General features: G+C 40.3%; 1 protein-coding gene across 50 annotated transcripts in view; it reads right to left on the bottom strand.

Moving 5' to 3' along the window:
* TJP1 (tight junction protein 1) overlaps window positions 1-25,744 on the bottom strand; it is a 338,414-nt gene that overhangs the window by 65,553 nt on the left and 247,117 nt on the right. For all 50 annotated transcript variants that reach the window (XR_014070282.1, XR_014070281.1, XR_014070283.1 and 47 more), the window contains 2 exons: window positions 2,234-2,358; window positions 1,200-1,302 (listed from right to left, as the gene is read on the bottom strand). Coding sequence is in view for 47 of the 50 variants with exons in the window: in XM_081546603.1 (XP_081402729.1) it covers window positions 1,200-1,302; window positions 2,234-2,358 (228 nt within the window). In the remaining 3 variants the exon portion in view is untranslated. The remainder of the gene's footprint in view (window positions 1-1,199; window positions 1,303-2,233; window positions 2,359-25,744) is intronic.

The raw sequence follows: 25,744 nt of genomic DNA, 5'->3' as shown, positions 1-25,744 counted from the left end.
AATACTGGGAGTGCTGCCATGAGAAAAGCAGGGACACTGCTGCAGAGTGTCCACACCAGTGGACACGGCAGCCTGCACCCAGTGACAGGGCCTCCGACTGGGGGTGAGGGCAGTCTCAGGAAGCAGCCCCCTGGCTCTCAGCACAGCTCCCAGAGGTCATACCAAGGCAGGCCTCCTCACTACAGCTCTCTCCTCTCTGCTGGGTCCACTGTGGTTCAGCTTGTCTGCTGCAAAGCAGAAGGTTCTCAGGGGACAGGGCAGGACAGTCTCTGCCTTGTGCTCCATACACAGGAGCCAAGGCCTCACAGAACCTCAGTCAGGCATTTCAGAGTTTAGATGAAGAAGAAACGGGGCAGCAAAGTGGCTAAGGTGCTCCTCCATGAAGAAATATACATGTATATGTATATATGTTTTTGGCCACACGTGTGTGGGCCCCTGGTTCTCAGATCAGGGACTGAACCCATGCCCTGCAGTGGAAGCACAGAGTCCCAACCACTGAACAGCCAGGGAAGTCTCTAGGTAGACATAATTTTTTTAAAGTAGGATTTTAACATTAATTCTATTCTCTGTCACAACTGCCTAGTTTTAACTGTGATTTGAGGCCAGTTACTGAGAGATTACTGAACTTTGTCTCTTACTAAAAACAAGAAAAACAGAGGGAAAAAAACAACTTCTTAAATATGAAGTAAGAGCCTAGCAAACATACAAAGAAACAACAAAAGTACCCTGAACAACTCTTAACAAAACAACTCTTTCCACTCTCTCTTTCCTCAAACTGTATCACAGTAACAAGGTAGCAACATTGTATGTGTTTAAGGGATGGCATAAAATTTACCCATTAAACAAATCTTGTAACAGAAAAATAGGGCTATAGACTTTAAACTGATTATATGTGAAGATTCCACCTAATTTAAGTGTTTTTTTTAAAAAGAAACTATTAAGCCATAAAGAAGTTTTAACCAGGAATTCATTCCTTCCTTCTACAATCAAAAAAATTCTGGAATCTGAGCTTTGAGAAAATACACACTAGTGACAAAACACACCATCAGTATCAGAAGAGGTGTTGTATGTGTAAATAACTAACCTTGAACTACTGTCCCAGATTTTATTTTCTTAAATGGGAAGAATGAAATCAAACACCAAAAACATATCAACAGTACAGCTGGTACCTTTATAAAGTTAGAGGTAAAAACACTTACAATTTTTGCATTTTTCCCACTTTTCCTTAGTTGCTGAACAGCAAACGCATGCTCAACATTATCCATGGAGACTCCATTAACCATGGCCACCCGGTCATTTTCTCTAAAGAAAAAAAATGATCAAAACATGTTCGACAAAATCACACAGATAAGTTTATAAAGGTGTTTTCAAGGTAAGATTTTAAAAAGATATTCCCATTATGGGCTAATTAATCTATCTTCAGATCAATAATTATAAAAATGTACAACTATTTTCTTTCAGATTGCCCACAAAAAATGTTTAGCAAGTAACTAACCACAGGTCATTTATTATTTACCTATTAATACAAAGGTTCCTGAAAGGATTGAACAGGTATACTGTTGTTGTTGGTCAGTGGCCAAGTCATGTCTAACTCGTTGCAATCCAGTGGACTGTAGCCCACCAGGCTCCTCTGTCCATGGGATTTCCCAGGCAAGAATACTGGAATGGGTTGCCATTCCCATCTCCAGGGGATCTTCCTGACTCATGGATCGAACCTGGGTCTCCTGCATTTGCAGGCGGAATCGTTACCACTTGATCCACCTAGGAAACCCTGATCAGGTACTACAGCACACAAAATGACTTCTGCTGGTACAGTTACATGCATTAATGATACTAAGTCATAAGCCTGGAAAAAGTTATTCTATCTTTAAAGATAAAGCCTTTCTCCTTTCAGTTTTCTTTCCATCCTCCTAATCATACTCATGTTTTTCCAAGTGCATTTTTTGCCTCTCTTCAATCTTGCTAATCTTCCTGCTTAACAAGAAATGGTAAGACTCTTGGTGAGCAGCTTCTGAAAGCTAGATTCTATTTCAAACTGAGTAACAAGTTTTCTTTTCACTATCTTTATTTTTTACAGTGACCTACTTAAGGTAAGTGAAACTAGCTTTCCATTTATGACAGATAAGCATAAACACATATTAATTTAGAGGAATCACTAGCATGACGTGCTGGTGGCAGAAGGCAGGAGAGTACCTGTGACCTGGTGCCCACGAGGAGAAAGAAGCACACTTACTGCAGCTGTCCTTCCGCAGGCCCCCCCTTCAGCACGTCTGAAATCACGATGGAGGTTTCCCCGCTCTGGAAATGTGGATTATCTCTTCCGCCAGATATTGCAATTCCAAATCCAAATCCAGGAGCCTGAAGTAACAATTAGAGTAAAATGTCATTATCAGGTCATCCTCTACAATCAGTCCTACACAAAACACTCCCCACTTGTCCAGACACACATGAGGATGAGAGATCCTGGTATGCAAACACAGCTCTAAAGAATGTAATGCTGGGTGGACCAGAACACTGAAAACTGCCAACCACGCCAAGGTTAAGAACTAGAACACACTTAAGAATTCTCAACACTGAAATTCTCAGTTCCTTTTTGTTTTCAGAAGGTTTCTTGAGGGAACTGTCAGTGCCCCAGTATGATCACCACAAACACTGGCAAACAATTCATAGACAGTTTTAATAAGCATATACATCAGAAGCTATTTTATATAATAAAATATCAATAGCTATGAAAATCAACTTCCTTCACTTACACTAAGAATCTCTATTGAAGTAATACACTAAAATGTCTTTGTACACTGTATTCAACAGAAAGTCCATTAACCATATCAAGCACCACTATACAACATTTTTTTAAGTTATGCTTTAATGACTATCACCACCAAAGCAATCGCAGTCTTTAAGTACTGCAAAGCATTGAGCTCATCTCATGGTGGCACATAATCCAAATTTTTGTTACAAAATTCAATTTTCCTTGCTGGAAACAAATATTATCAGTTGTCTTCCTTGAAGGAACAGGTAGTTACTGGAGAAAAATGCTTGTCAAACATTCCAGTCTGGATAATCATTCCTTCAAATAGTAGAAATGCCTTATGCATATTTCCCATTTCAATATATGGTGGCATGATAGTATCTTTTAATTTTTATATTTTTTAATACTTTTATTTATTTATTTTCTGACTATGCTGGGTTTTCGTTGCTGTGCATGGGCTTTGTCTAGTTGCAGCAATTACGCTCCAATTGTGGTGCATGGACTTCTCTTGTTGCAGAGCAGGGGCTCTAGGGCACATGGGTTTCCGTAGTTGTGGCTCCTCTGGCAGATGATTTTTAAAATGTCTTTTCAAAAGCTGACATGGTAAAACTAGTAACTTTTACTGCTTTCAGTTACTCTGCAGCAGAACTAGAAGTGTTCTTAGGAGCTGTGCATGCGCCCAGGGCTCCCCAAGGGTCTAGTGCCACTCCGTGATCTGTCAGGGCTGAGGCCAGACTCACCTCATACCTCTGCTGCCGAACCTTCACTGCAAGTATCAGCACAGTGAAAAAGACAAGTGACATGTTTGTGCTGTTATGGAAATAGTTTGTCCTAAGTACAAAAAGACTTCAGAGACCTTCGGGGGTCCTCAGCCCATACTTCTAAAACACTAACATTAAAAACCACTGAAAAATGTGGGGGAAAAAAGAGCCAATGAAACAGATAATTCACAAAAGATATGAAATGTTAAAACTCATAATTAGAGAAATCCAAATTAAAATAACACAGAGAATGGTAAAAAATTAAAGTACAACAGTACATTTTGTTGAGAAGGCTACAGCAAAATAGGCCCCACTGCTAATGGGCATGCAAAGTGCTGCAGCTCTGTGAGAGAGGAATGTGGCAATCTTAACAAAATCACAAAGTGTTTACTCACACAACAGTAAGAAAACATACATGTGCACAGTCATTCACTGCAGACTGTTACCTGCAAGTACTGGAAAAAACTAATGCCCAAGGGTTACCTCCAGGGCAGGGTGGAGAAGGGTATGTTCAGTTCAGTTCAGTTCAGTTCTGACTATTTGCAACCCCATGGATTGCAGCACGCCAGGCCTCCCTGTCCATCAGCAACTCCTGGAGTTTACCCAAACTCATGTACATTAAGTCGGTGGTATCATCCAACCATCTCAATCCTCTGTCATCCCCTTCTCCTCCCGCCTTCAATCTTTCCCAGCCTCAGATCTTTTCCAATGAGACAGTTCTTTACATCAGGTGGCCAAAATATTGGGAGTTTCAGCTTCAACATCAGTCCTTTCAATGAATATTCAGGACTGATTTCCTTTAGGATGGACTGGCTGGATCCCCTTGCCGTCCAAGGGACTCGCAAGAGTCTTCTCCAACACCACAGTTCAAAAGCATCAATTCTTCTGTGCTCAGCTTTCTTTATGGTCCAACTCTCAGATCCACATATGACTACTGGAAAAACCAGAGCTTTGACTTGATGGACCTTTGTTGACAAAGTAATGTCTCTGCTTTTTAATATGCTGTCTAGGTTGCTCATAACTTTTCTTCCAAGAAGTCTTTTAATTTCATGGCTGCAGTCACCATCTGCAGTGATTCTGGAGCCCAAAAAATAAAGTCTGTCACTGTTTCCATTCTTTCCCCATCTATTTGCCATGAAGTGATGGGACCAGATGCCATGGTCTTCGTTTTCTGAATGTTGAACTTTAACCCAACTTTTTCCCTCTCCTCCTTCACTTTCAGCAAGAGGCTCTTTAGTTCTTCTTCACTTTCTGCCGTAAGGGTGGTGTCATCTGCATATCTGAGGTTATTGATATTTCTCCTGGCAATCTTAAGGGATGTATTATTCTTTGGCTTTTTTTCCTCCTTGGGAAGAAGCTAGGACTAATCTTTTATTCTATATGCTTTAATGCTGTGCACTTGTATCTTGCTTGATAATTCTTTTGTTTAAAAATTTAAAATGTAACACAAAAATATTAAAGAAATGCCCCAAATGAAAATGTCAGGAACTCTCATGGAGGGGAGAGATGAGTAGCTACTTCTGAGGATTTGCTTGTGAACAGTGAATGCAGTTCTGGCTGCAGGAGACGGGGCCTCAAAGCCAGCCAACCACAAACTGCTGGGCGTCATCCTGCTGCATCAGCGCTCCCTACACTCTCTTCATGACTACCCAGGAGGTCTTTGATGCGGTGCCTGGCTGCAGATGAGACTCACTTGGGATCAGTGTCAAAAGTGCTTGACGATTTCCAACCCCTCAACCAATACCAATTAAATAAAACTAGATGAGGGTGATGGCAGGTATTCTTTTAAAAATCTCACATCATGCAAAATGCCAGGCTGGATGATTCCCAAGCTGGAATCAAGATTGCCAAGAGAAATATCAATAACTTCAGATATGCAAATGAAACCACTCTAATGACAGAAAGTGAAGAGGAAATAAAAAGCCTCTTGATGAAGGTGAGAGAGTGAAAAAGCTGGCTTAAAACTCAACATTCAAAAAACTAAGACCGTGGCATCTTGTCCCAACACTTCACAGCAGACAGATAGGGGAAAAGTGGAAACAGTGACAGATTTTATTTTCTTGGACTCCAAAATCACTGCGGATGGTGACTGCAGCCACAAAATTAAAAGATGCCTGATCTTTGGAAGGCAAGCCATGACAAAACTAGACATATTAAAAAGCAGAGACGTCACCTTCCTGATAAAATTCTGTATCGTCAAAGCCATGGTTTTTCCAGTAGTCATGTATGAATGTGAGAGTTGGAGCATAAAGAAGCTGAGCGCCAAAGAATTGATCCTTTCAAACTGTGGTTCTGGAGAAGACTCTGAGAGTCCCTTGGACTGCAAGGAGATCAAACCAGTCAATCCTAAAAGAAATCAACCCTGAACATTCACTGGCAGGACTGATGCTGAAGCTCCAATCCTTTGGCCACCTAATTCGAAGAGCCAACTCACTGGAAAAGACCTTGATGCTGGGAAAGATTGAGGGCAGGAGGAGGAGAAGGGGATGACAGAGGATGAGATGGTTGGATGCCATCATTGACTCAAAGGATATGAGTTTGAGCAAACTCTGGGAGACACTGAAGGACAGGGAAGCCTGGCATGCTGAACAGCAACAAAGTGATTCTAACGGGCAGTCAGGGCTAAAAACCTCAGCCTTAAACACTGTGAACATCAGACGTGAGTGACCGTCAACTCCACAAGGCTCAGCAACCCCCACACTCCCTCCCTCCCAGGGAAGGCCCCCTCTGAAACCTGTGCAGACTGACACTGTCACCACTGTTTCATCTGGCCTCTCCTGCATTGCACCACAGTCTAGTCTCCATTGGGCTGCAAGGATTATTATTCTAGAGCAAATCTGATACTGCTGTTCTACTACCCTCCACATTTGCAGTATCCTGAAAGGCACGGCCAACGTGCTTCCCAGCACCGGTCCTGGCTCTGACCCTTGTCACCCCTGTCCCCACTTCAGCAGGCCACGCATATCAAGCTCTGAGTTTTTACATTCTTCTCCGCTTGGTATTCCTATGGCTCCTCACCCTTCGACATTCAGGTTCACCGCTGTCTTCTAACCATCCCAACCCTCCACGGGCAGCAGTCCTGTCTTGTAGGCTCCCTGAGCACCACGCCCACTCCGACTCCGCACAAGCACAGTAAGTAACCTAGATGTCAGAGCTCCACTTGGGAGGGAGCTACACATGCTTCTACAGTCCCAGCTAAGCCCAACCCTGCACTGCTCTAACACAAAGTGGCTGATCAACGTTAGTGCGTAATGCACTGTAAGTATCTGACTGACTATTCAATTTAACTCCATTTCTCTTTACAGAGTTATTTTTTTTTACAACTCGCACAAATTTGAACACTATATACTCATTAGCAGCCATAGTAGTTCCAAGGATTTTGAATTTTCTGCATCTCCAAATAAAGTCAAGCAGGGCAACTATACAACAAAAACCCACAGACATTCACAACAAAACCAGGTAACCAATACACCTTATTGAGGACGCAGGTGGAGAGGAGCAACACCTGTTAGACCTGCATGCTCCCAACTTGAGAAGAGAGCCACAGGCAGCTGACATCGCCAAAACCAGAGGAACCTCCAAATAACTGACATAATAGCAGCTGAAATCAGTCATCAATGAGAGCAGGAGCCTGCAGAGAGCCTCAATGGTGGGAGCGGTGTCACCCCAGGATTTCTCAACACGGACCTGCCAGGTCCTGTAAAGACTGTGGGTTCAGACTCCAGGGGACAGGAGAGCAGAGCATACAGAGGGCACAGGCCTAGAAAGTGTCCGAAAACAGCACCTATGCTTCTTGAGCACGACTATACACACACAAGAAGACTAAGCCAATTTCTAAAAGCTCCAGAAAGCTAATTTCCCATAAAAATGAACAAAAAAGGGATTATGATAAAACCCCCAACAAAATTACTATAGAAGACAATGAGCAGCAGAATATCTCTAAGGAAAATGAAAGCATGGCAAAAAGAGTGCTCAAAAGAAAGAAAAATAAAGGATCAAAACTGCAACTTTTATGAAACAAGTGAAAAGACATAAGGAAAACTTACAGGACATAACAATACAAACAAGAATTTTAAAAACTAAAAAATGAGGCCGACAGAATTCATGCTAATTAGAAAATTTTAAAAGCGATCTTATATAGGGGCACAAATAAACATACTACCATGAAAGAAACAAAGTAAAACATAGAAATCATTTTTAAAACAGAAATGATTCAGGGATTTTTTAAAAAAGGATTTGAGAGGAAATGACAAATAATGAAGACAGGCAAAGAGATACAACATATAAATAAAAGGAGTTCTAAAGAATAAAACCAAAATAAAAGAAAAAATGAAACAGTAGAACTAGAATTAAATAATATTTCCTTTTCTATATACATTATATAGATAGATAAAAAAACTGTACGTACTCAAAGGACACAAATCCCTGTAGATATGAGAACATCAATTCAGAGGAAACACCAAAATATATTCAAGTAAACCGACTAGATATTAAGGAAGAAGACTCATTCATATCTAGGCAAAATTTTTAAAGAAATAAAAATCAGATTATCATCACATTAGGGTAGTGACCCATTATGCCAAAAATACAGGGAAACAGTGAGTTATGGGGTTTTATGTCCAGTAAAGCTAATCTTCAAGTATAGAAGGGGAGAGATAAGCTACTAAACATATAAAAAAAACCTTAGGGAATGTTGGTTTTCATGATCCTTTCCTAATAGAAAATAACTTTCTGACAATCAAAATGACAAGTATCACATGAAAAGGACTGGTGATAAATATACACCTACTTACAATACTAAGATTAAATGAGGATTAAAGGATTAAAGGGTTAAATTTTATAATAACTATATGATCAAGATAGTTGTAAAACCATTTCTTTAAATGCGGAGAGGAACAGGGTGAGCATTTGGTAAAAGATCTTTTAATACTGTTTCTAATAATCAAAATTGACAGTACTATAATCATTATTATCCCAAGGCAACTGTAGACTCTGTATTGGATTTACAAAAAGACTAGCACGGTGCTTTTCAGAGGGATTTTCAAAAGAAATGGAAAATAATCCACTTTTCTCACATATTTTAACCATAAAAAAATTTAGATGTATCAAAATATAGTTGATTTTCATATCTTTACATGAAAAAATGTCCAAGATAATGATTTATTATGGTGATGGGAGAACTGGTTTAAAACAGTATAATATGATCTCATTTATTTGTATGCACACACACATACATGGCCATAGTTTTTGGATGAATTAAAAGCATCAGAAGAATTTTATTTCCATCATATTTCATTCTTCCAAGACCACAGGCAGCCACAAGCAACACTAACCTGTACTTCTACCTTTGCCTGGAAGTGAAACTAATCTGATGATGAACAGGAGGCCTACAATCTGTTCAGCTACTTTCCAATTTCACTGGACACTAGACACGCCCACCCCTTTACATGATAATTGCTTCTGCGCAGAGTAGTTACGACAGAGGCTATATGGCCAACAAAGCGGAAACTATTTACTGTCTGACCTTTTGTATCAACAGGAATGGTTTGCCCACTCATCTGCTGAAATTTTTTTTATTTTTTAGTTGAAGGATAAATTGCTTTACAGAATTTTGTTGTTTTCTGTCAAACATCAACTTGAATCAGCTATAGGTATACATATGACCCTTCCCTCTTGAACCTCCCTCCCATTTCCCTCCCCATCCCACCCCTCTAGGTTGGTACAGGAACACCTGTTTCAGTTCCCTGAGACACAGCAAATTCCCACTGGCTATCTATTTACATATGGTAATATAAGTTTCCTCGTTCCTCTCTCCATACATCTCACCCTCTCCTCCCCTCTAAGTATTTCTTGATCCCTTAAAAGACTTTTTAAAAGGGGGGAAAGAGTCCTGAAAGTTGCTGGCTGACTCAGTTGCCGAAATAGAACTGTACAATATGAACACAATCCCCTCCAAAGACTCTTCTGTCTCCTTCAAAAATGCTCAACTCTTTCAAGATTCTCCTTGCCTTTTTTCCCTGTTTTTATGCCAAATTTCTATATTTCTACATTTATTCTAAAACTTAATTCTAACTTTTCTCACCTTACACACACAGTTTACTTCTACAGTTTCTGTCGTTTGCCTCCTCTTCCCTTCTTCTTCCAATCTTCCCTCAACAATCTATGGAAACTGTTCTAGTTATATGTTTTCACAGTGAACATGGGGTCAAAAAATTTTTGGACCAAATGGATCTTTGGCAATCATTTGCTCAAGTTGCTTTTCACCAATGAATTCAGGAAGCCTGGAGTCCTATACTCACTTCACTGCCTAATAACTAAACCACACGTAGGATCTCTGTGGACTTGGTGAGAGAGATGAGGATTTTCTCAACTCTGATACGCTTCAGTTCTGTGAGATCCCAAGAGATCTGAAAGACCTGTTCAAAATTAGCAGTGAGCCCATATTAGGTCAGAAGTCTCAAGACCCCTAACAGCTTTTCCATTGTACCTTGGTAGTTTTCAAAATGTTGTTTAAACCTCTATGACTGTCAAAGTTGTCTTTTTGGACCTCTACATCCTTCATCAGATGCTTGGCTACTCTGTGTGTGTCCCCACTGACTCTCACACTGTGTGTGCCTGTGTCCCCACTGACTCTTACACTGAGACTCCTACTCCTGCAGATCTGGTTCCAAAATTACAGCTTTCATTTTTATTCCTATTCCACTTTTCCTATTTCCAGCTTTCTATAGGACACCTCCAGAATACCCCCTTAGGGAATACCAGACCACCTAACCTGCCTCCTGAGAAATCTGTATGCAGATCAAGAAGCAACAGCTAGAAACAGACAAGGAACAAGGAACTGGTTCCAAACAGGGAAAGGAACCAGTATATTGTCAACCTGCTTATTTAACTTATATGCAGAGTACATCACGCAAAATGCCAGGCTGGAAGAAGCACAAGCTGGAATCAAGATTGCTGGAAAAATATCAATAACCTCAGATATGCAGACGACACTACCCTTATGGCAGAAAGCAAAGAGAAACTGAAGAGCCTCTTGACGAAAGTGAAAGAGGAGAGAGAAAAAGCTGGCTTAAAACTCAACATTCAGAAAACTAAGACCATGGCATCTGATCCCATCACTTCATGGCAAATAGATGGGGAAACAATGACAGCCTTTATTTTCTTGGGCTCCAACATCACTGCAGATGGCGACTGCAGTCATGAATTTAAAAGACGCTTGCTTGTTGGAAGAAAAGCTGTGAGCAACCTAGTTCAGTTCAGTTGCTCAGTCATGTCAGACTCCCTGCAACCCCATGAACCGCAGCACGCCAGGCCTCCCTGTCCATCACCAACTCCCAGAATTTACCCAAACTCATGTCCGTTGAGTTGGTGATGCCATCTAACCATCTCATCCTCTGCCGTCCCCTTCTCCTCCTGCCCTCAATCTTTCCCAACATCAGGGTCTTTTCAAATGAGTCTGCTCTTCACATCGGGTGGCCAAAATATTGGAGTTTCAGCTTCAACATCAGTCCTTCCAATGAACACCCAGGACTGATTTCCTCTAGGATGGACTGGATGGATCTCCTTGCAGTCCAAGGGACTCTCAAGAGTCTTCTCCAACACCACAGTTCAAAACCAACAATTCTTCTGCACTCAATTTTCTTTATAGTCCAGCTCTCACATCCATACCTGACTACTGGGAAAACCATAGTCTTGACTAGGCAGACCTTTGTTGGCAGAGTAATGTCTCTGCTTTTCAATATGCTATCTAGGTTGGTCATAACCTTCCTTACAAGGAGTAAGCGTCTTTTAATTTCATGGCTGCAGTCACCATCTGCAGTGATTCTGGAGCCCAAAAAAATAAAATCAGCCACTGTTTCCCCATCTATTTGCCATGAGGTGATGGGACCAGATGCCATGATCTTAGTTTTCTGAATGTTGAGCTTTAAGCCAACTTTTTCACTCTCCTCTTTCACTTTCATCAAGAGGCTCTTTAGTTCTTCTTCATTTTCTGCCATGAGGGTAGTGTCATCTGCATATCTGAGGTTATTGATATTCCTCCCGGCAATCTTGATTCCAGCTTGTGCTCCATCCAGCCCCGTGTTTCTCACGATGTACTCTGCATGTAAGTTAAATAAGCAGGGTGACAATATACAGCCTTGACGTACTCCTTTTCCTATTTGGAACCAGTCTGTTGTTCCATGTCCAGTTCTAACTGTTGCTTCCTGACCTGCATACAGGTTTCTCAAGAGACATGTCAGGTGGTCTGATACTCCCATCTCTTTCAGAATTTTCCACAGTTTATTGTAATCCACACAAAGGCTTTGGCATAGTCAATAAAGCAGAAATAGATGTTTTTCTGGAACTCTCTTGCTTTTTCAATGATCCAGCGAATGTTGGCAATTTGATCTCTGGTTCCTCTGCCTTTTCTAAAACCAGCTTGACATCTGGAAGTTCACGGTTCACGTATTGCTGAAGCCTGGCTTGGAGAATTTTGAGCACTACTTTACTAGCATGTGAGATGAGCAACCTAGACAGCATATTAAAAAGTAGAGACTTTGTCAACAAAGGTCAGTCTAGCCAAAGCTATGGTTTTTCCAGTAGTCATGTATGGATGTGAGAGTTGGACCATAAAGAAAGCTGAGCACCGAGGAATTGATGCTTTTGAACTGTGGTGTTGGAAAAGACTTAATAATTGAGTCCCTTGGACCACAAGGAGATCAAACCAGTCAATCCTAAAAGAATCAGTCCTGAATATTCATTGGAAGGACTCATGCTGAGGCTGAAGCTTCAATACTTTGGACACCTGATGAGAAGAACTGACTCACTGGAAAAGACCCTGATACTGTCAAAGATTGAAAGCAGGAGGAGAAGGGGGCGACAGAGGATGAGATGGTTGGATGGCATCAACGACTCGATGGACATAAGTCTGAGCAAGCTCCGGGAGTTGGCGATGGACAGGGAAGCCTGGCGTACTGTAGTCCATGGAGTCACATAGAGTCGGACATGACTGACTGGCTGAATGAACTGAACAGGACACCTCCAATCGGGGGTGTCCCTCTCTAAAACTGCCTTTTTCTCCACAAGACTTAACTTACCACCAATGTTCTTTAAAAAAAAAAAAAAAAAAAGGCCAAACTTTGGCCCCTTTATTATCAATGTCACTACTTTTTATTTGATTCATTTTATTACATATACATGTAGTTTATGTGTTAGAACTACAACAGTTTTGAATTTTAGGTATTATATTCCATAAATATTCCTTATATTTAAAGTTAAATTTTACATGTAAGTGAGAAGAGCATTGTATGCTGAGTCCAGAGACCTGCAATCAAGATGCTCCTCTTTGGGACCATTTCTCTAGACCTTTCTGAGACTTAAGTTTATTCCATGTGGTTATTGACATCTGTTGTAATGCTGGGAAAGATTGGGGGCAGCAGAGGATTAGATGGTTGGATGGCATCACTGACTCAATGGACATGAAATTTGAGCAAACTCTGGGAGACAGCGAAGGACAGGGAAGCTTGGCATGCTGCAGTTCATGGGGTCGCGAAGAGTCAGACATGACTCAGTGACTGAACACCACCACAGAGAATTAAATAAAGGCTCTGAAACATTCATAATGCACTCTATAAATATACACAATGGTATTCAACCAGATAAAACAAGCCTAGCTTACCTTATATCCTCACCTCAGTATAAATGCTTACTTCTACCCATCATACACTAGTTGGAAGCTATTCAACAAACATGCAGAATTCCACCCTCCTGGCCTGTTTTCTTAGAACAGCTTTATTGACATATAAATTCATGTCACAGCTCGTATCAGTACTTCATTTCTTGTTCAGCAATATTCCATTGTGCAGATATAACACATTTTGCTTATTCATCATTGGTGAATGGGCATGTGGGTTATTTGCAGTTTCAGGCTACTGTGAATAATGTTGCTATGAACACTCACGTTAAACCTATTGTGTTGGTATCCGTCTTCATTTCTCTTGGGTATACGCCTAGGAGTAGAGCTGATGGTCACATCTAATTCTATGTTTACCTCTTGAATACTTTAGTTTACCACAGTTGGCTCCACCAGCCAACATCCACATCTTCGTCAACACTTATTACTGTCTGCTTCTGTGATCACAGCCATTCCAGAGGGTGCCACTCTCACTTTTGACATATAGTTCCCTGATGGTCAATGCCACTGAGCACCTTTTCATATGTTTACTGAATAGTTCTGTATCTTCTTTGGAGAAATGTCTTATCAAAATCTTCAGTCCATTTAAAAAACTGATTTCTGTATTCTGAATTTCTGTATACAAGTCCCTTCTCATGCATCCTTCGTGCTCAGTCACTCAGTCGTGTCCGACTCTTTGTGATCCCATGGACTGTAGCCCTCCAGGGTCCTCTGTCCGTGGAATTCTCCAGGCAAGAATATTGGAGTGGGTTGCCATTTTCTCCTCCAGAGGATCTTCCCAACCCAGGGATCAAACCCGCATCTCCCTTGTCTTTCTGTACTGCAGGCAGATTCTTTATTGCTGAGCCACCAGGGAAGCCCCTATCAGATACCCAACGTGCAAATATTTTCTTTCTCCCATTCTGTGGGTTATCCCTTCACTTTCTTACTGAAAGTTTCTTGGTTTCCTTTGAAACACAAAAAATTTTAATTTTGATGCAGCCTCATTTTACCTGTTTACTCTTTAATTGCTTGTATTTTCAAGATCTTAGCTAAGAAATCACTGCCTAACCTGAGGTCATTAAGATTTATTCCTATGTTTTCTTCTTACATTTAGGTTTTGAGCACGTAGGTTAATTATGTTCTTGGTGTGCAACAGGAGGCAAAATTCACTAGTTTCCATATGGTCAACCAGTTATCCCAGTACCATCAGTTAGGACTATCCTTTTCTCATTGAATTATCCCAGTCCCTTGTTTCAAGGTTATTTATTCAACTACCTCTCTATCTGAAACACTTACCTGCTTGACCTTGTATTATCTATCTCTTAACTAGATTCCTTGCTTTCAACATACTTTCCCCATTTAATTTTTTTAGTTTTAGGTGTACAACATACTGCTTAAAAATTTTTTACTCACATATATTTAACTTATAATATTATTTTCAAGTATACAATATCATGATACAAGTTTTTATAGATTATACTCCTTTCATAGTTACTACAAAAATATTGGCTATAATCCCATCCTATATAATATAACCCTATAGCTTATTTTATAAACAGTAGTCTTATCTCTTAACCCCTCTACTCCTATCTTGAACCTCCCATTTCCCCTCTTCACTGGTAACCAGTAGTCTGTTTTCTACATCTTTGTCTGTTTCTTTTTTGTTATATTCACCAGTTTTATTTTTGATTCTGCATATCATCTTTTTCTGTCTAATAAGTATAATACTCCCTAGGTCCACCCATGTTGTTGCAAATGGCCTTATTTCATTCTTCTTTATGGGTGAGGAATACTCCATACTGTCTGGTGGCTCAGACAGTAAAGAATTTGCCACCTGCAATGTGGGAGAGACCTGGGTTTGATCCCTGAGTTGGGAAGATCACCTGGAGAAGAGCACGGCCACCCACTCCAGTATTCTTGCCTGGAGAATCCCAATGAACAGAGGAGCCTGGCAGGCTACAGTCCATGGGGTCGCAGAGTCGGACACAAATGAGCGACTGTGCACAGCACAATATTCCACTGTGTTCATGTACCACATCTTCTTTATCCATTCACCTGCTGATGAACACTTAGGTTGCTTTAGTATCTTGGTTATTGTAACTAGTGCTGCTACGAGCACTGAGGTGTATGTATCTTTACAAATTAGTTTTTGTTTTCTTCAAATATACACCCAAAAGTGAACTGCTTGATTGTATGGTAGTTCTATTTTTGGTTTTCTGAGTAACCTCTGTACTGTTTTCCATAGAAGCTGCACTAATTTACATTCCCACCAGTGAACTAGGGTTCCCATTTCTCCACATCCTCACCAACACTTGCTATTTGTAGACTTTTTGATGATGGCCATTCTCAAGGTCCCAAGAGGTCCTGGGGCTGGTGTCAGTCTGCTGGCAGGCAGGGCTGAGATTCAAGGGACCATAGGGCTGATGCCCACCCACTAGTGAGTGAAGAGAGGTTCTAGGGCTAGTACCAGCCAACTGTTGGGCACAGGCAGGTCCTAGGGTCTCTGGCTGCAGGGATGAGGAGTCCTAGAGCTGGTGTGGAACTGCTGGTGAGAGGGGCTGAGGCCCAAAGGGTGCTGGGCTGGTGCCTGCCCACTGGTGTGTGAAGCTGCTCACAGGGCTGTGCCAACTCACAAGTGGGTGCAGCCAGGTCCTCGGGTCTCTGGCTGCAGGCCCTGGGGGTCCTGGTGCTAATGAGCTGGAAGGATGATTCCAAAATGACCCCTGTCAGCACCAGGGGCCACAGGTTAGAATGAGCTCTCCAAAATGGGCGCTGCCAGTGTCCGTGTCCCCTGGGAGCCCTCTGGTTGCCTCCTGACTCTCTAGGAGGCTCTCCGAGATAAGAAGGTGGATCTGATCCAGGTTCCTTTCAAATTACTGCTTCTACCTTGGGTCCTGGACAGTGTGAGACTTTCTGTGCTCCTTTAAGAGCGAAGTCTCCACTTTCCACAGCCCTACTGGGGTTCAAAGCCAAGGCCTGGGGTTTCTGGGGACTTGACTTCCTGGTGCAGGACCCCTGGGCTGGGGAGCCTGATGTGGAGCTCACACTCCAAACCTCCGGGAGAACCTCTGCAATTATGATCATCCTCCCAATTTGTGGGTTGCCCACCTAAGGGTATGGGTCTTGACCATGACTCCACCCCTCCTACCCATCTCATGTGGCTCCTTATCATCTTTAGTTGTAGATCTTTATATCCCCGATCTTGGTCATCAGTAACTGCTCTGTAAACAGGTGTTCATTCTGGTGTACCCACGAGACCAGGTGAGCTCAAGGTCTTCCTTCTCTGCCATCGTGGCCAAGCCTCTCTCAAACTTCTCTCAACCCTTTCATTCTTTAGTATAGAAATATCATTTAATCTTTCACATATTAATAATACTTTTTCAGAAAATAAAAAAGTAGAGAGAACCAACTCATTCCTGAGCATTTATTCATTTCTCAAAGAACTATAAACATATACGTGTTTTCTAAGGGAGAACATCTGAAAGTAAAGAAAGCCGTGGGTACGTCACGGGAGGGAAGGGTGGGACACAGGGCCCCCTGGATGCACTACCATCTCAAGCGACAGACCTGCACCTGCCAATACTATAGCCATTGTATACACGACTACTAAGCACCCAAAACGTGGCTATTCTTACCTGAAATGTGCTGAAATTGCAAGATGTGCATCGGTTTTGTAAGACTCAGTATGGAAAAGAAAAAGCAAAGTATAGTATATCAATTTTTAAATATTAATTACATGTTGAAAATGACAATATTTTGGATATACTGAATTAAATAAATATCTATTATAAAATCAATTCACACACAGTTTACATTTTTCAATGTGAAGACTAGGAAAATTATAATTACATTGTGGTTTTTATTATATTGCTACTGGGCAATGCTGCTATTTTATCTCTGAAAAGCGACTGTGTTGAATATATAGGCCTCCTAGGAAATTAAGCTTCATTGGGCATAACTAAGTACACCAAGCACTAAAAGGGTAATGCAAGAGGAGATGAGATAAACAACCACTTGGGGTATATATTCATCTATCACTGAGGATAAAAAAAATCCACGAAGCAAGGAATGCTGCCTATTTCTTTTCTGATAAACTTTCCAGAACTACAACAGTGTTTGGTTTACACTGGAGCTAAATTACTCAGTTTTGAAGAATGAATAGGATTTCAATGGTTTCTAGTATTCTAAGAAGAGTTTCCTCTGAAGATGCAAACAGAAGAATGAGGAAATACAGAAGCATATCATGTATTATTCTGGACAGTAAACAGCAGAAAATGGTAGTTTAATCCACAGGCTTTTTATTCTTTTGAAAAACAAAGTTACCTTCGCTTTTCACGTAACTGACTTTGGATGTCAAAGAAGATAGATTTGCCTTTATCTGTCAAGACACAGTGTCTATATAACTCCAGGTTACTCCCAAAAGCACATAGCCTCAAATTATCTCCTTCACACTCCTGTTTCAAAAGTTCACTTGGCTCACCTCTAGGAGAATGACTGTCTCATTCCTTTGCCAGTGTTTCTTAAATATGTGATGCTAGAGGCCACAGCCCTCCCTTTCAAACATGTGGTTTTAAACATACACATGAGGGGTTCCATCCCAGACGGAAAGAATTTAGATCTTGAGGAGTGGGGATGATCCAGTTACTCTTCTTTACAATAAACCTAGAGGGCTACTGCTCTCCATCAGTGGTCAGCAGATCATGGCCTGCAGGCTAAATCCAGCTAGCTGTCACTGTGTAAATAAAGCTCTCCTGGAACAGAGCAACACCCATCTGTTAACCCACTCTCTATGGCTGCTTCTGCAACCATAAAATAGCTGTGACAGAGATGCATGGCCTGCAAGGCCTGAAGTATTTATTAGCTGGCTCTTCACAGTAAAAGTTTGCTGACAGTGCTCTAGATAGTCCGTATTTTATTCTGGATCAACTCAGAAAACCAAAGGAAAGACATTTGGAAGACAGTTCTGCAGCCTCAGAGAATGAAGTCAACTGAATTATGCTTTGGTGTTAAGTCTCTGGGCTTACAGTGACAGGTCTATTTTTAAAAACCTTCAAAAACGCTTCCTGGAGGGATGGTTGCTGAGGATCCATTCTGTCCTACTCTCTCTGATGAGGCCCAGAGGCACACAGCTCTGTGTTCCCGCACAACAGTAAATGTGTTTGAAAACCAAAAAATTGTGAATTATACACACTCATCTTCTCTCCGAGTTATCTTCTGATGACATTTTTTCTGGGCTGGTACCCTCCTCAAAGCAAAGAAACCTGAAGCCCAGGAAGAGTGAGAGAAGGGAATCCACACTGAGCTTCTCTCCAGACGGGATTTCCAGACCTTTTCCTGAGAACCACCAGTTCCATGAAGAGCTGGTGGGACGCTTTTAAATTAACACATTCAGAACATCACTCTTGTTTCTTCACCATTCAGAATCTTTTCCTACTTGGCCTAAGCCAATGAGACAGATCTGTAGAAAATAAACTAGCATTTGCCCAAAACTGAGAAAACCTGGCAAAACAGTAAAAAAGGAGAAACATACTTTAGCTAATTTAAGTGTCTTATTTTATTTTACTGATTTAAAAACTAAAAAGGTTATTAGGGGAAAAAAAATGTAATGTGGTATGTGGTTAAATTACACCCTATTGTCTCAAATGATCTAGCTTCTACCTTAAGAAATTATAAAAAGAACAGCAACTTAAACCCAGTATAAGTAGAAGAAACATTAAAATAAGAGCAGAAACCAGTGAAATACAAAGCAGAAAATTAAAAAATATCACTAAAACAAAAAGCAGGTATTTTGAAAAATCAATAAAATTGTTGTAAACCTACAGCCAGACTGACCAAAAAATAAGAGGCACAGATTACCAATATCAAAAGTGAAAATATTATAGATCCTAAGACATTAAAATAAGGGAGTGTTGTGAACAACTTTATGTCTATAAATTTGATAATTTAGATAAACAGAACAAATACCTCAAAAGGTACAAACTATCAAAGCTACAAAAAAAATCTCCAAAAGCTAACAAAGAAGAAATATATAACCTGAAGAGTCCTATACAAAATCAAAGAAAATAAATGTTTAGTTAAAAGCTTTTTCATGAAGAAAACTCCAGAACCAGACAGCTACACTGTGAGTCGAGGGAACTTCAGCTGCACATGGAGTCTGCCAGGGAACACAGCAGGGAGAAGACAGGCAGCCTTCCTCACTCCTAAACCAGCACATACACAAGAAAAAAGTACTAGCTAATGAAGGCGATGACACCCCACTCCAGTACTCTTGCCTGGAAAATCCCATGGACGGAGGAGCCTGGTAGGCTGCAGTCCATGGGGTCGCGAAGTCGGACATGATTGAGTGACTTCACTTTCACGCATTGGAGAAGGAAATGGCAACCCACTCCAGTGTTCTTGCCTGGAGAATCCCAGGGACGGGGGAGCCTGGTGGGCTCTATGGGGTTGCACAGAGTCGGACATGACCGAAGCGACTTAGCAGCAGCAGCAGCAATATCCTAAACCAGCACACACACGAGGAGAAAGTACTAAGCAATTCCTAAACCAGTACACACGAGGACAAAGTACTAACCAATATCCTAAACCAGCACACACACGAGGAAAAAAGTACTAACCGATATTCTAAATCAGTACACACACAAGAAAAAAAGTACTAATCAATAAGCTAAACCAGTACACACACAAGGAGAAAGTACTAACCAGTATCCTTCATGAATGCAGAAACAAGTGTCTCCACAGAACATCAGCAAATCAATCCAGCCATATATAAAATGAGCAACACATCACAACTAGGCAGAATTTATCCTGGGAATGGAAGGCTGTTCAACTCCAAAAAGCAAGAAACTGAACATACCAACAGACTAAAACCTTTAGAGTGATAACTTTAACCAATTTAATGATAACCTCCATCAATACTTAGGAAGAAAGCATGGGCAAAAATCCAACATCTATTCATGACTTTAAAAAAAGGCCTTTTAGCAAAGTAAGTATAAAAGGGCACTTCCTCAACCTATTAAATGGCAAAATAGAAACACAGGCCACTTCTTTAACCTCATAAAAGGCATCTACAAAAACCTTACTGCCAACATCACACCGTACAAGGGTGAAAAAGATGTCTGTTCACAGTACCTATTCAACAATATCCTGGAAGTCCTAGCTAGTACAGTCAGGCAAGAAAAAGAAATGAACAGCTTATAAATCAAAAAAGATGAAATAAAACTGCCTCTATGCACAAATGACTGCCCACATAGAAAAATGCAAAAGAAATCTACCATGAAAGTTCCTAGAACTTGTAAGTTTAGAAGTTTCAAGTTCACTATTAAACAAAAATCAACTGTATTTCTACATATTAATACACAATCAAAAACTGAAATTTAAAAACTATTTACAACAGCATGAGGAAACATAAACTATGCTTGTCAAGAAATCTTAACAAAGTGTGTGTAGAACCTGTATGCTGAAAACTACAAAACAGTACTAAGGTAAATGGAGAGACATACTACATCCATAATTTATACTGTTGAGGAATACTCAATACTGTTAAGATATCAATTCTCCCCAAATGGATCTGCAGATTCAATGCAATCCCAATGAGAATCCTAGCAGATTTTTTTTGTAATTTGACAAACATTCTAAAATTTATATAGCAAGGCAAAGGAATTAGTTAAAATAATTAAAAAAAAACAGTACATTTGGAGGAGTCACACTATCTGATTTCCACACTTAATATAAAGCTATAATTATCAAGGCAGAAATAACTAGCAACAGGATAGACACATAGCTCAATAGAATAGACTAGGGAAAGACCCACACATAAATGGCCTTTTTTTTTTTTTAAAGATTGTTTTTGATGTGGACAATTTTTAAAGTCTTTATTATATCTGTTACAATACAGTTTGTTTTATGTTTTTGCTTTTTGGCTGTGAGGCATGTGGAATCTTAGTTTCCCAACCAGGGATTGAACCAGCACTCTCTGCACTGGAAGGCCAAGTCTGGAACACTGGACCCCCCAGAAGGGTCCCAGTCATTGATTTTTGACAAAGGTAGAAAGCAATTAAATGAGGAAAGGATAACCTTCTCATAAGTGGCTGTTCAAAAAAGTGGACATCTGTATTTAAAAAAAAAATCCCTTGCCCTTATTTTATAATACATACAAAATTTAATTAAAAAAAAACAACAACACTTCCAGAAGAAAATAACAAGAATAATAACTAGGACCTTGGGTTTGGCAGAATTCTCAGATACAAAACTAAAAGCAAAATTGATAAAAGCAAAAACTAATAAATTAGACTTTATCAAAATTGAAAATGCATGCTCTACAAAAGATACTGTTAAGAGCAGGGAAAAGGCAAGTCATAGGGAAAAATATGTGCAAAACAGTATCTAGTAAAGAACTTGTATCTAGAAGATATTAAAACTTTCGAAACTCAGTAACAACTTCTGTGCACCAAGGGATACAGTCAACAGAATGCAAAGGTAATCCATGAAATGGGAAAAACAACATTTACAAGTCATGTATCTATCTGATTAGGGATTAACGACCAGAATATAGAAAAACTCCTACAATTCAACAAATAAAACCCCAATTAAAAAACTGACAAAGGAACTGGGGGAAAAAAAAAAAGGAACTGAACAGATGGTAAATTCTGTCATGTGTATTTTACCACAATTTTAAAAAACAGTAAGTGTAAAAATTAATACGCAAAAACCTCAACTAAAATAGAGTTAGGTGGCCAGCAGGGGACGCGCTTGTGCACTGTGCTATTAGCAGAGCCCAACAGGAATAAGACTGACTTCCTCTTCCTGCCTGCCAGGAGCTCCACTGTGACAGACTGTCACAACTCAGCCAGTGAACAACCACAATACCCTGGGCTCTCGATTCCTCTGGTGGACTTGCTGATTACTTTAGCCCTCCCAACTTCCTTTTCCCCTCCATAAAAGAGTGACCTTCTCCATCGTCTGCTGGGGTCCTGCACTGTCTCACCATGGTTGCATTCCCTCAACTGCAATTCTTTGTTGATCCCCAGCAAACCCACTTTTGCTGGAGAAATAACTGTTACTCTATTTGTTTAAGGTCAGTATAAGAAAATAAACAATTTAATTAAAAATAGGCAAAATATGTGAACACATTTTACCAAAGAATACTGGAGTGGGTAGCTATCCTTTCTCCAGTGGACCTTCCCGACCCAGGAATCGAGCTGGGGTCTCCTGCATTGCAGGCGAATTCTTTACCAACTGAGCTATCAGGGAAGCCCTAAAGAAGATACATAGATGACAAATAAGCACATAAACAGATATTCAACATCATTAGTCTTTAGAGAACTACAAACTAAAACTACTATGACATACCACAACACACCTATTAGATTAGATAAAAAGGAGGAGGAAAACAACACTCCAACTCTGATACAATCAACTGTGAGGATACAAAGTAACTGGAGCTCTTATGAGCTGCTGGCTGAGATGCAGAATAGTACAGAAAGTATGACAGCTCCTTATAAAAGTTACACATTCACTAACCATAAAACCCACAACAATGCATTCCCAGGAATTTACCCAAGAGAAAGGAAAAGGTATGAGCATACAAAAACCTGTATACCAGAGCAGATTTATTCATAATCACCAAAGGTATCCAGGCTGAAGAATGAATAAGCAAATTATTCTATATTCATACAATGAAATGCTACTCAGCAATAAGAAGGAACTAACTACTGATACAAGTCCATCACAGAGAAATGTCAAGTGCATTAGGTTAAGTGTAAGAAGCCAGTCTCAAAAGACTACATACTATATGAGTTCCTCTCATGACATTCTGGAAAAGGCCAATGTACAGAACAGAAAACACCAGTGGTTGCTAAGCGCTGAAGGTGAGGGCCTGGGGCTGACTACAAGTTGCACGTGGGAGAACCTCAGGGTAACCAACTGTTCTAGCAGTGGTGCTTATGTGATTGTCACAGGGCTAAATGCGTTTGTCAGACTCGGGACTGTACACTAAGGATGAATTTTAATGTGTGTAAATTATACCAATAAAAACAATGAAGGTATTAAGAAAAGTAATGCAATATGATAAAATAGTATCAAATTATTCTATAAACACTAGCTAACTGAATATTTATAAGGCATGATGATATATGTTTAATCTGATTTAAATGTTATCTATCAGGATATTTCAAACAAATTCAGGCCATACCTTAGCACTATAAATTAACAGTTAAGGTTAGTATTATGATTTTTTTTTTTTTTTTTTTACTATTTAGGGAGACACAAAAGAAATCAAGTATATTTTATCTGAAATCACTGTTTCTTTTCTAAACAATTAATTTACCCGTGAAGTGATGGGACCAGATGTTACGATCTTAAGTTTTCTGAATCTTGAGTTTTACGCCAACTTTTTCACTCTCCTCTTTCACCTTCATCAAGAGGCTCTTTAGTTCTTCTTCGCTTTCTGTCATAAGGGTGGTGTCATCTGTGTATCTGAGGCTATTGATATTTCTCCCAGCAATCTTGATTCCTTCCAGCTTGTGATTCACCCAGCGTGGCATTTCGCATGATGTACTCTGCATATAAGTTAAACAAGCAGGGTGACAATATACAGCCTTGACATACTCCTTTCCCGATTTGGAACCAGTCTGTTGTTCCATGTCCAATTCTAACTGTTGCTTCTTGACCTGCATACAGATTTCTCAGGAGGCAGGTCAGGTGATCTGGTATTCCCATCTCTTGAAGAATTTTCCACAGTTTGTTGTGACCCACATAGTCAAAGGCTTTGGCGTAGTCAATAAAACAAATGTAGATGTTTTTCTGGAACTCTCTTGCTTTTCTGATGATCCAGTGGATGTTGGCAATTTGATCTCTGATTCCTCTGCCTTTTCTAAATCCAGCTTGAACATCTGGAAGTTCATAGTTCACGTACTGTTGTAGCCTGGCTTGGAGAATTTCAAGGATTACTTTGCTAGCATGTAAGATGAGTGCAGTTGTGCGGTAGTTTGAATACTCAGAAAACTAAGATCATGGCATCCAGTCCCATCCCTTCATGACAAATAGACGGGGAAACAATGGAAACAGTGGGAGACTTTATTTTCCTGGGCTCCAAAATCACTTCAAGATGGTGACTGCAGCCATGAAATTAAAAAACACTTGTTCTTGGAAAGAAAAGCTATGACCATCCTACACAGCATATTAAAAAGCAGAGACATTACTTTATCAACAAAGGTCCATCTAGTCAAAGCTACAGTTTTTCCAATAGTCGTGTATGGATGTGAGAGTTGGGCTATAAAGAAAGCTGAGTACCGAAGAACTGATGCTTTTGAACTGTTGAAGAAGACTCTTCAGGGACCCTTGGACTGCAAGGAGATCCAACCAGTCAATCCTAAAGGAAATCAGTCCCAAATATTCATTGGAAGGACTGATGCTAAAGCTGAAACTCCAATATTTTGGCCTCTGATGCGAAGAACCAATTCATTGGAAAAGACCCTGATGCTGTGAAAGACTGAAGGCGGGAGGAGAAGGGGCCGACAGAGGATGAGATGGTTGGATGGCATCACTGACACGATGGACATGAGTTTGAGTAGGCTCCGGGATTTGGTAATGGACAGGGAAGCCTGGCGTGCTGCAGTCCATGGGGTCGCAAAAAGTTGTACACGACTGAGCAATTGAACTGAATTGAATTTACCCATTGCCTATCATGTGCAGATTCAAAGATTCACAAGATCGCAGTTTAGGAACATGACTTTCCCCCTCTCTAACTTGCTAGTAAGGGACACAGCAGGTAGAAACAGTACGTGTAAAACGTCTGTCTGTTCTCTCATCTCTTTCTGCACATTCTCCAGGGAGAAGGGGAATCAGCAATCAGCTCTCTTCAGAGGGAGGAAAAGGGAGACCTATGGGCAGCGCGACTTTATGCCAAGTACAATTAGGTGGCATCAGCCACATTTTACACCTGTGGAAACCAAAGTTTTAGAAGTGAGTTGGACCACAAGTGCTCATTTCTAAAGGGAAGCAGGCAGTACTAGGATTCAAATTCTGAACAGGTTCATTTCAGACAAAGCTCTTACTCTTTTCTTTTAACATAAGTATTTTAAAGCTATCATTTACTTAATACTCATTTCAGAATTTTCCATCTAGTTCTAGAGCCACATGGCATGCAGTACCTTAAGTTCCCTGACCAGGGACTGAACCCATGCTCTCTGCAGTGGAAGTGCACAGTCTTAACCACTTGACCTCAAGGGAAGTACCACAAAGTTCTTACTCTTACCCAGATCACTGTGATTTGCTCTCTGACCATCTGCAATTGCTTAAGCAACAGCTTGGTTCTACATGTTTCAAAACAAGGAATATCTTTTAAGATTTTACTACTTGCATGACCTTGTTCAGTTTTAAACTCCAAGCTTACAATACATACTTTTATACTCAGAAACACTAGAACAGTTTAGTCATATACACCAGCATACGGTGTCTTTTATCTGATCACTCAAAACTTAAAATATAAACCACTTGATTTAAGTCATGATTAAAAACAGCAATATACAAATAACAACCGAAAGGATATATGAAAAAGTAATCATGCTCACCTTTGAC

Source organism: Giraffa tippelskirchi, chromosome 12, assembly GCF_054371585.1.
Source record: "Giraffa tippelskirchi isolate mGirTip1 chromosome 12, T2T-mGirTip1v1.2.pri, whole genome shotgun sequence".
NCBI classification, from domain to species: domain Eukaryota; kingdom Metazoa; phylum Chordata; class Mammalia; order Artiodactyla; family Giraffidae; genus Giraffa; species Giraffa tippelskirchi.
This window is presented reverse-complemented; position numbering and strand designations above follow the sequence as displayed.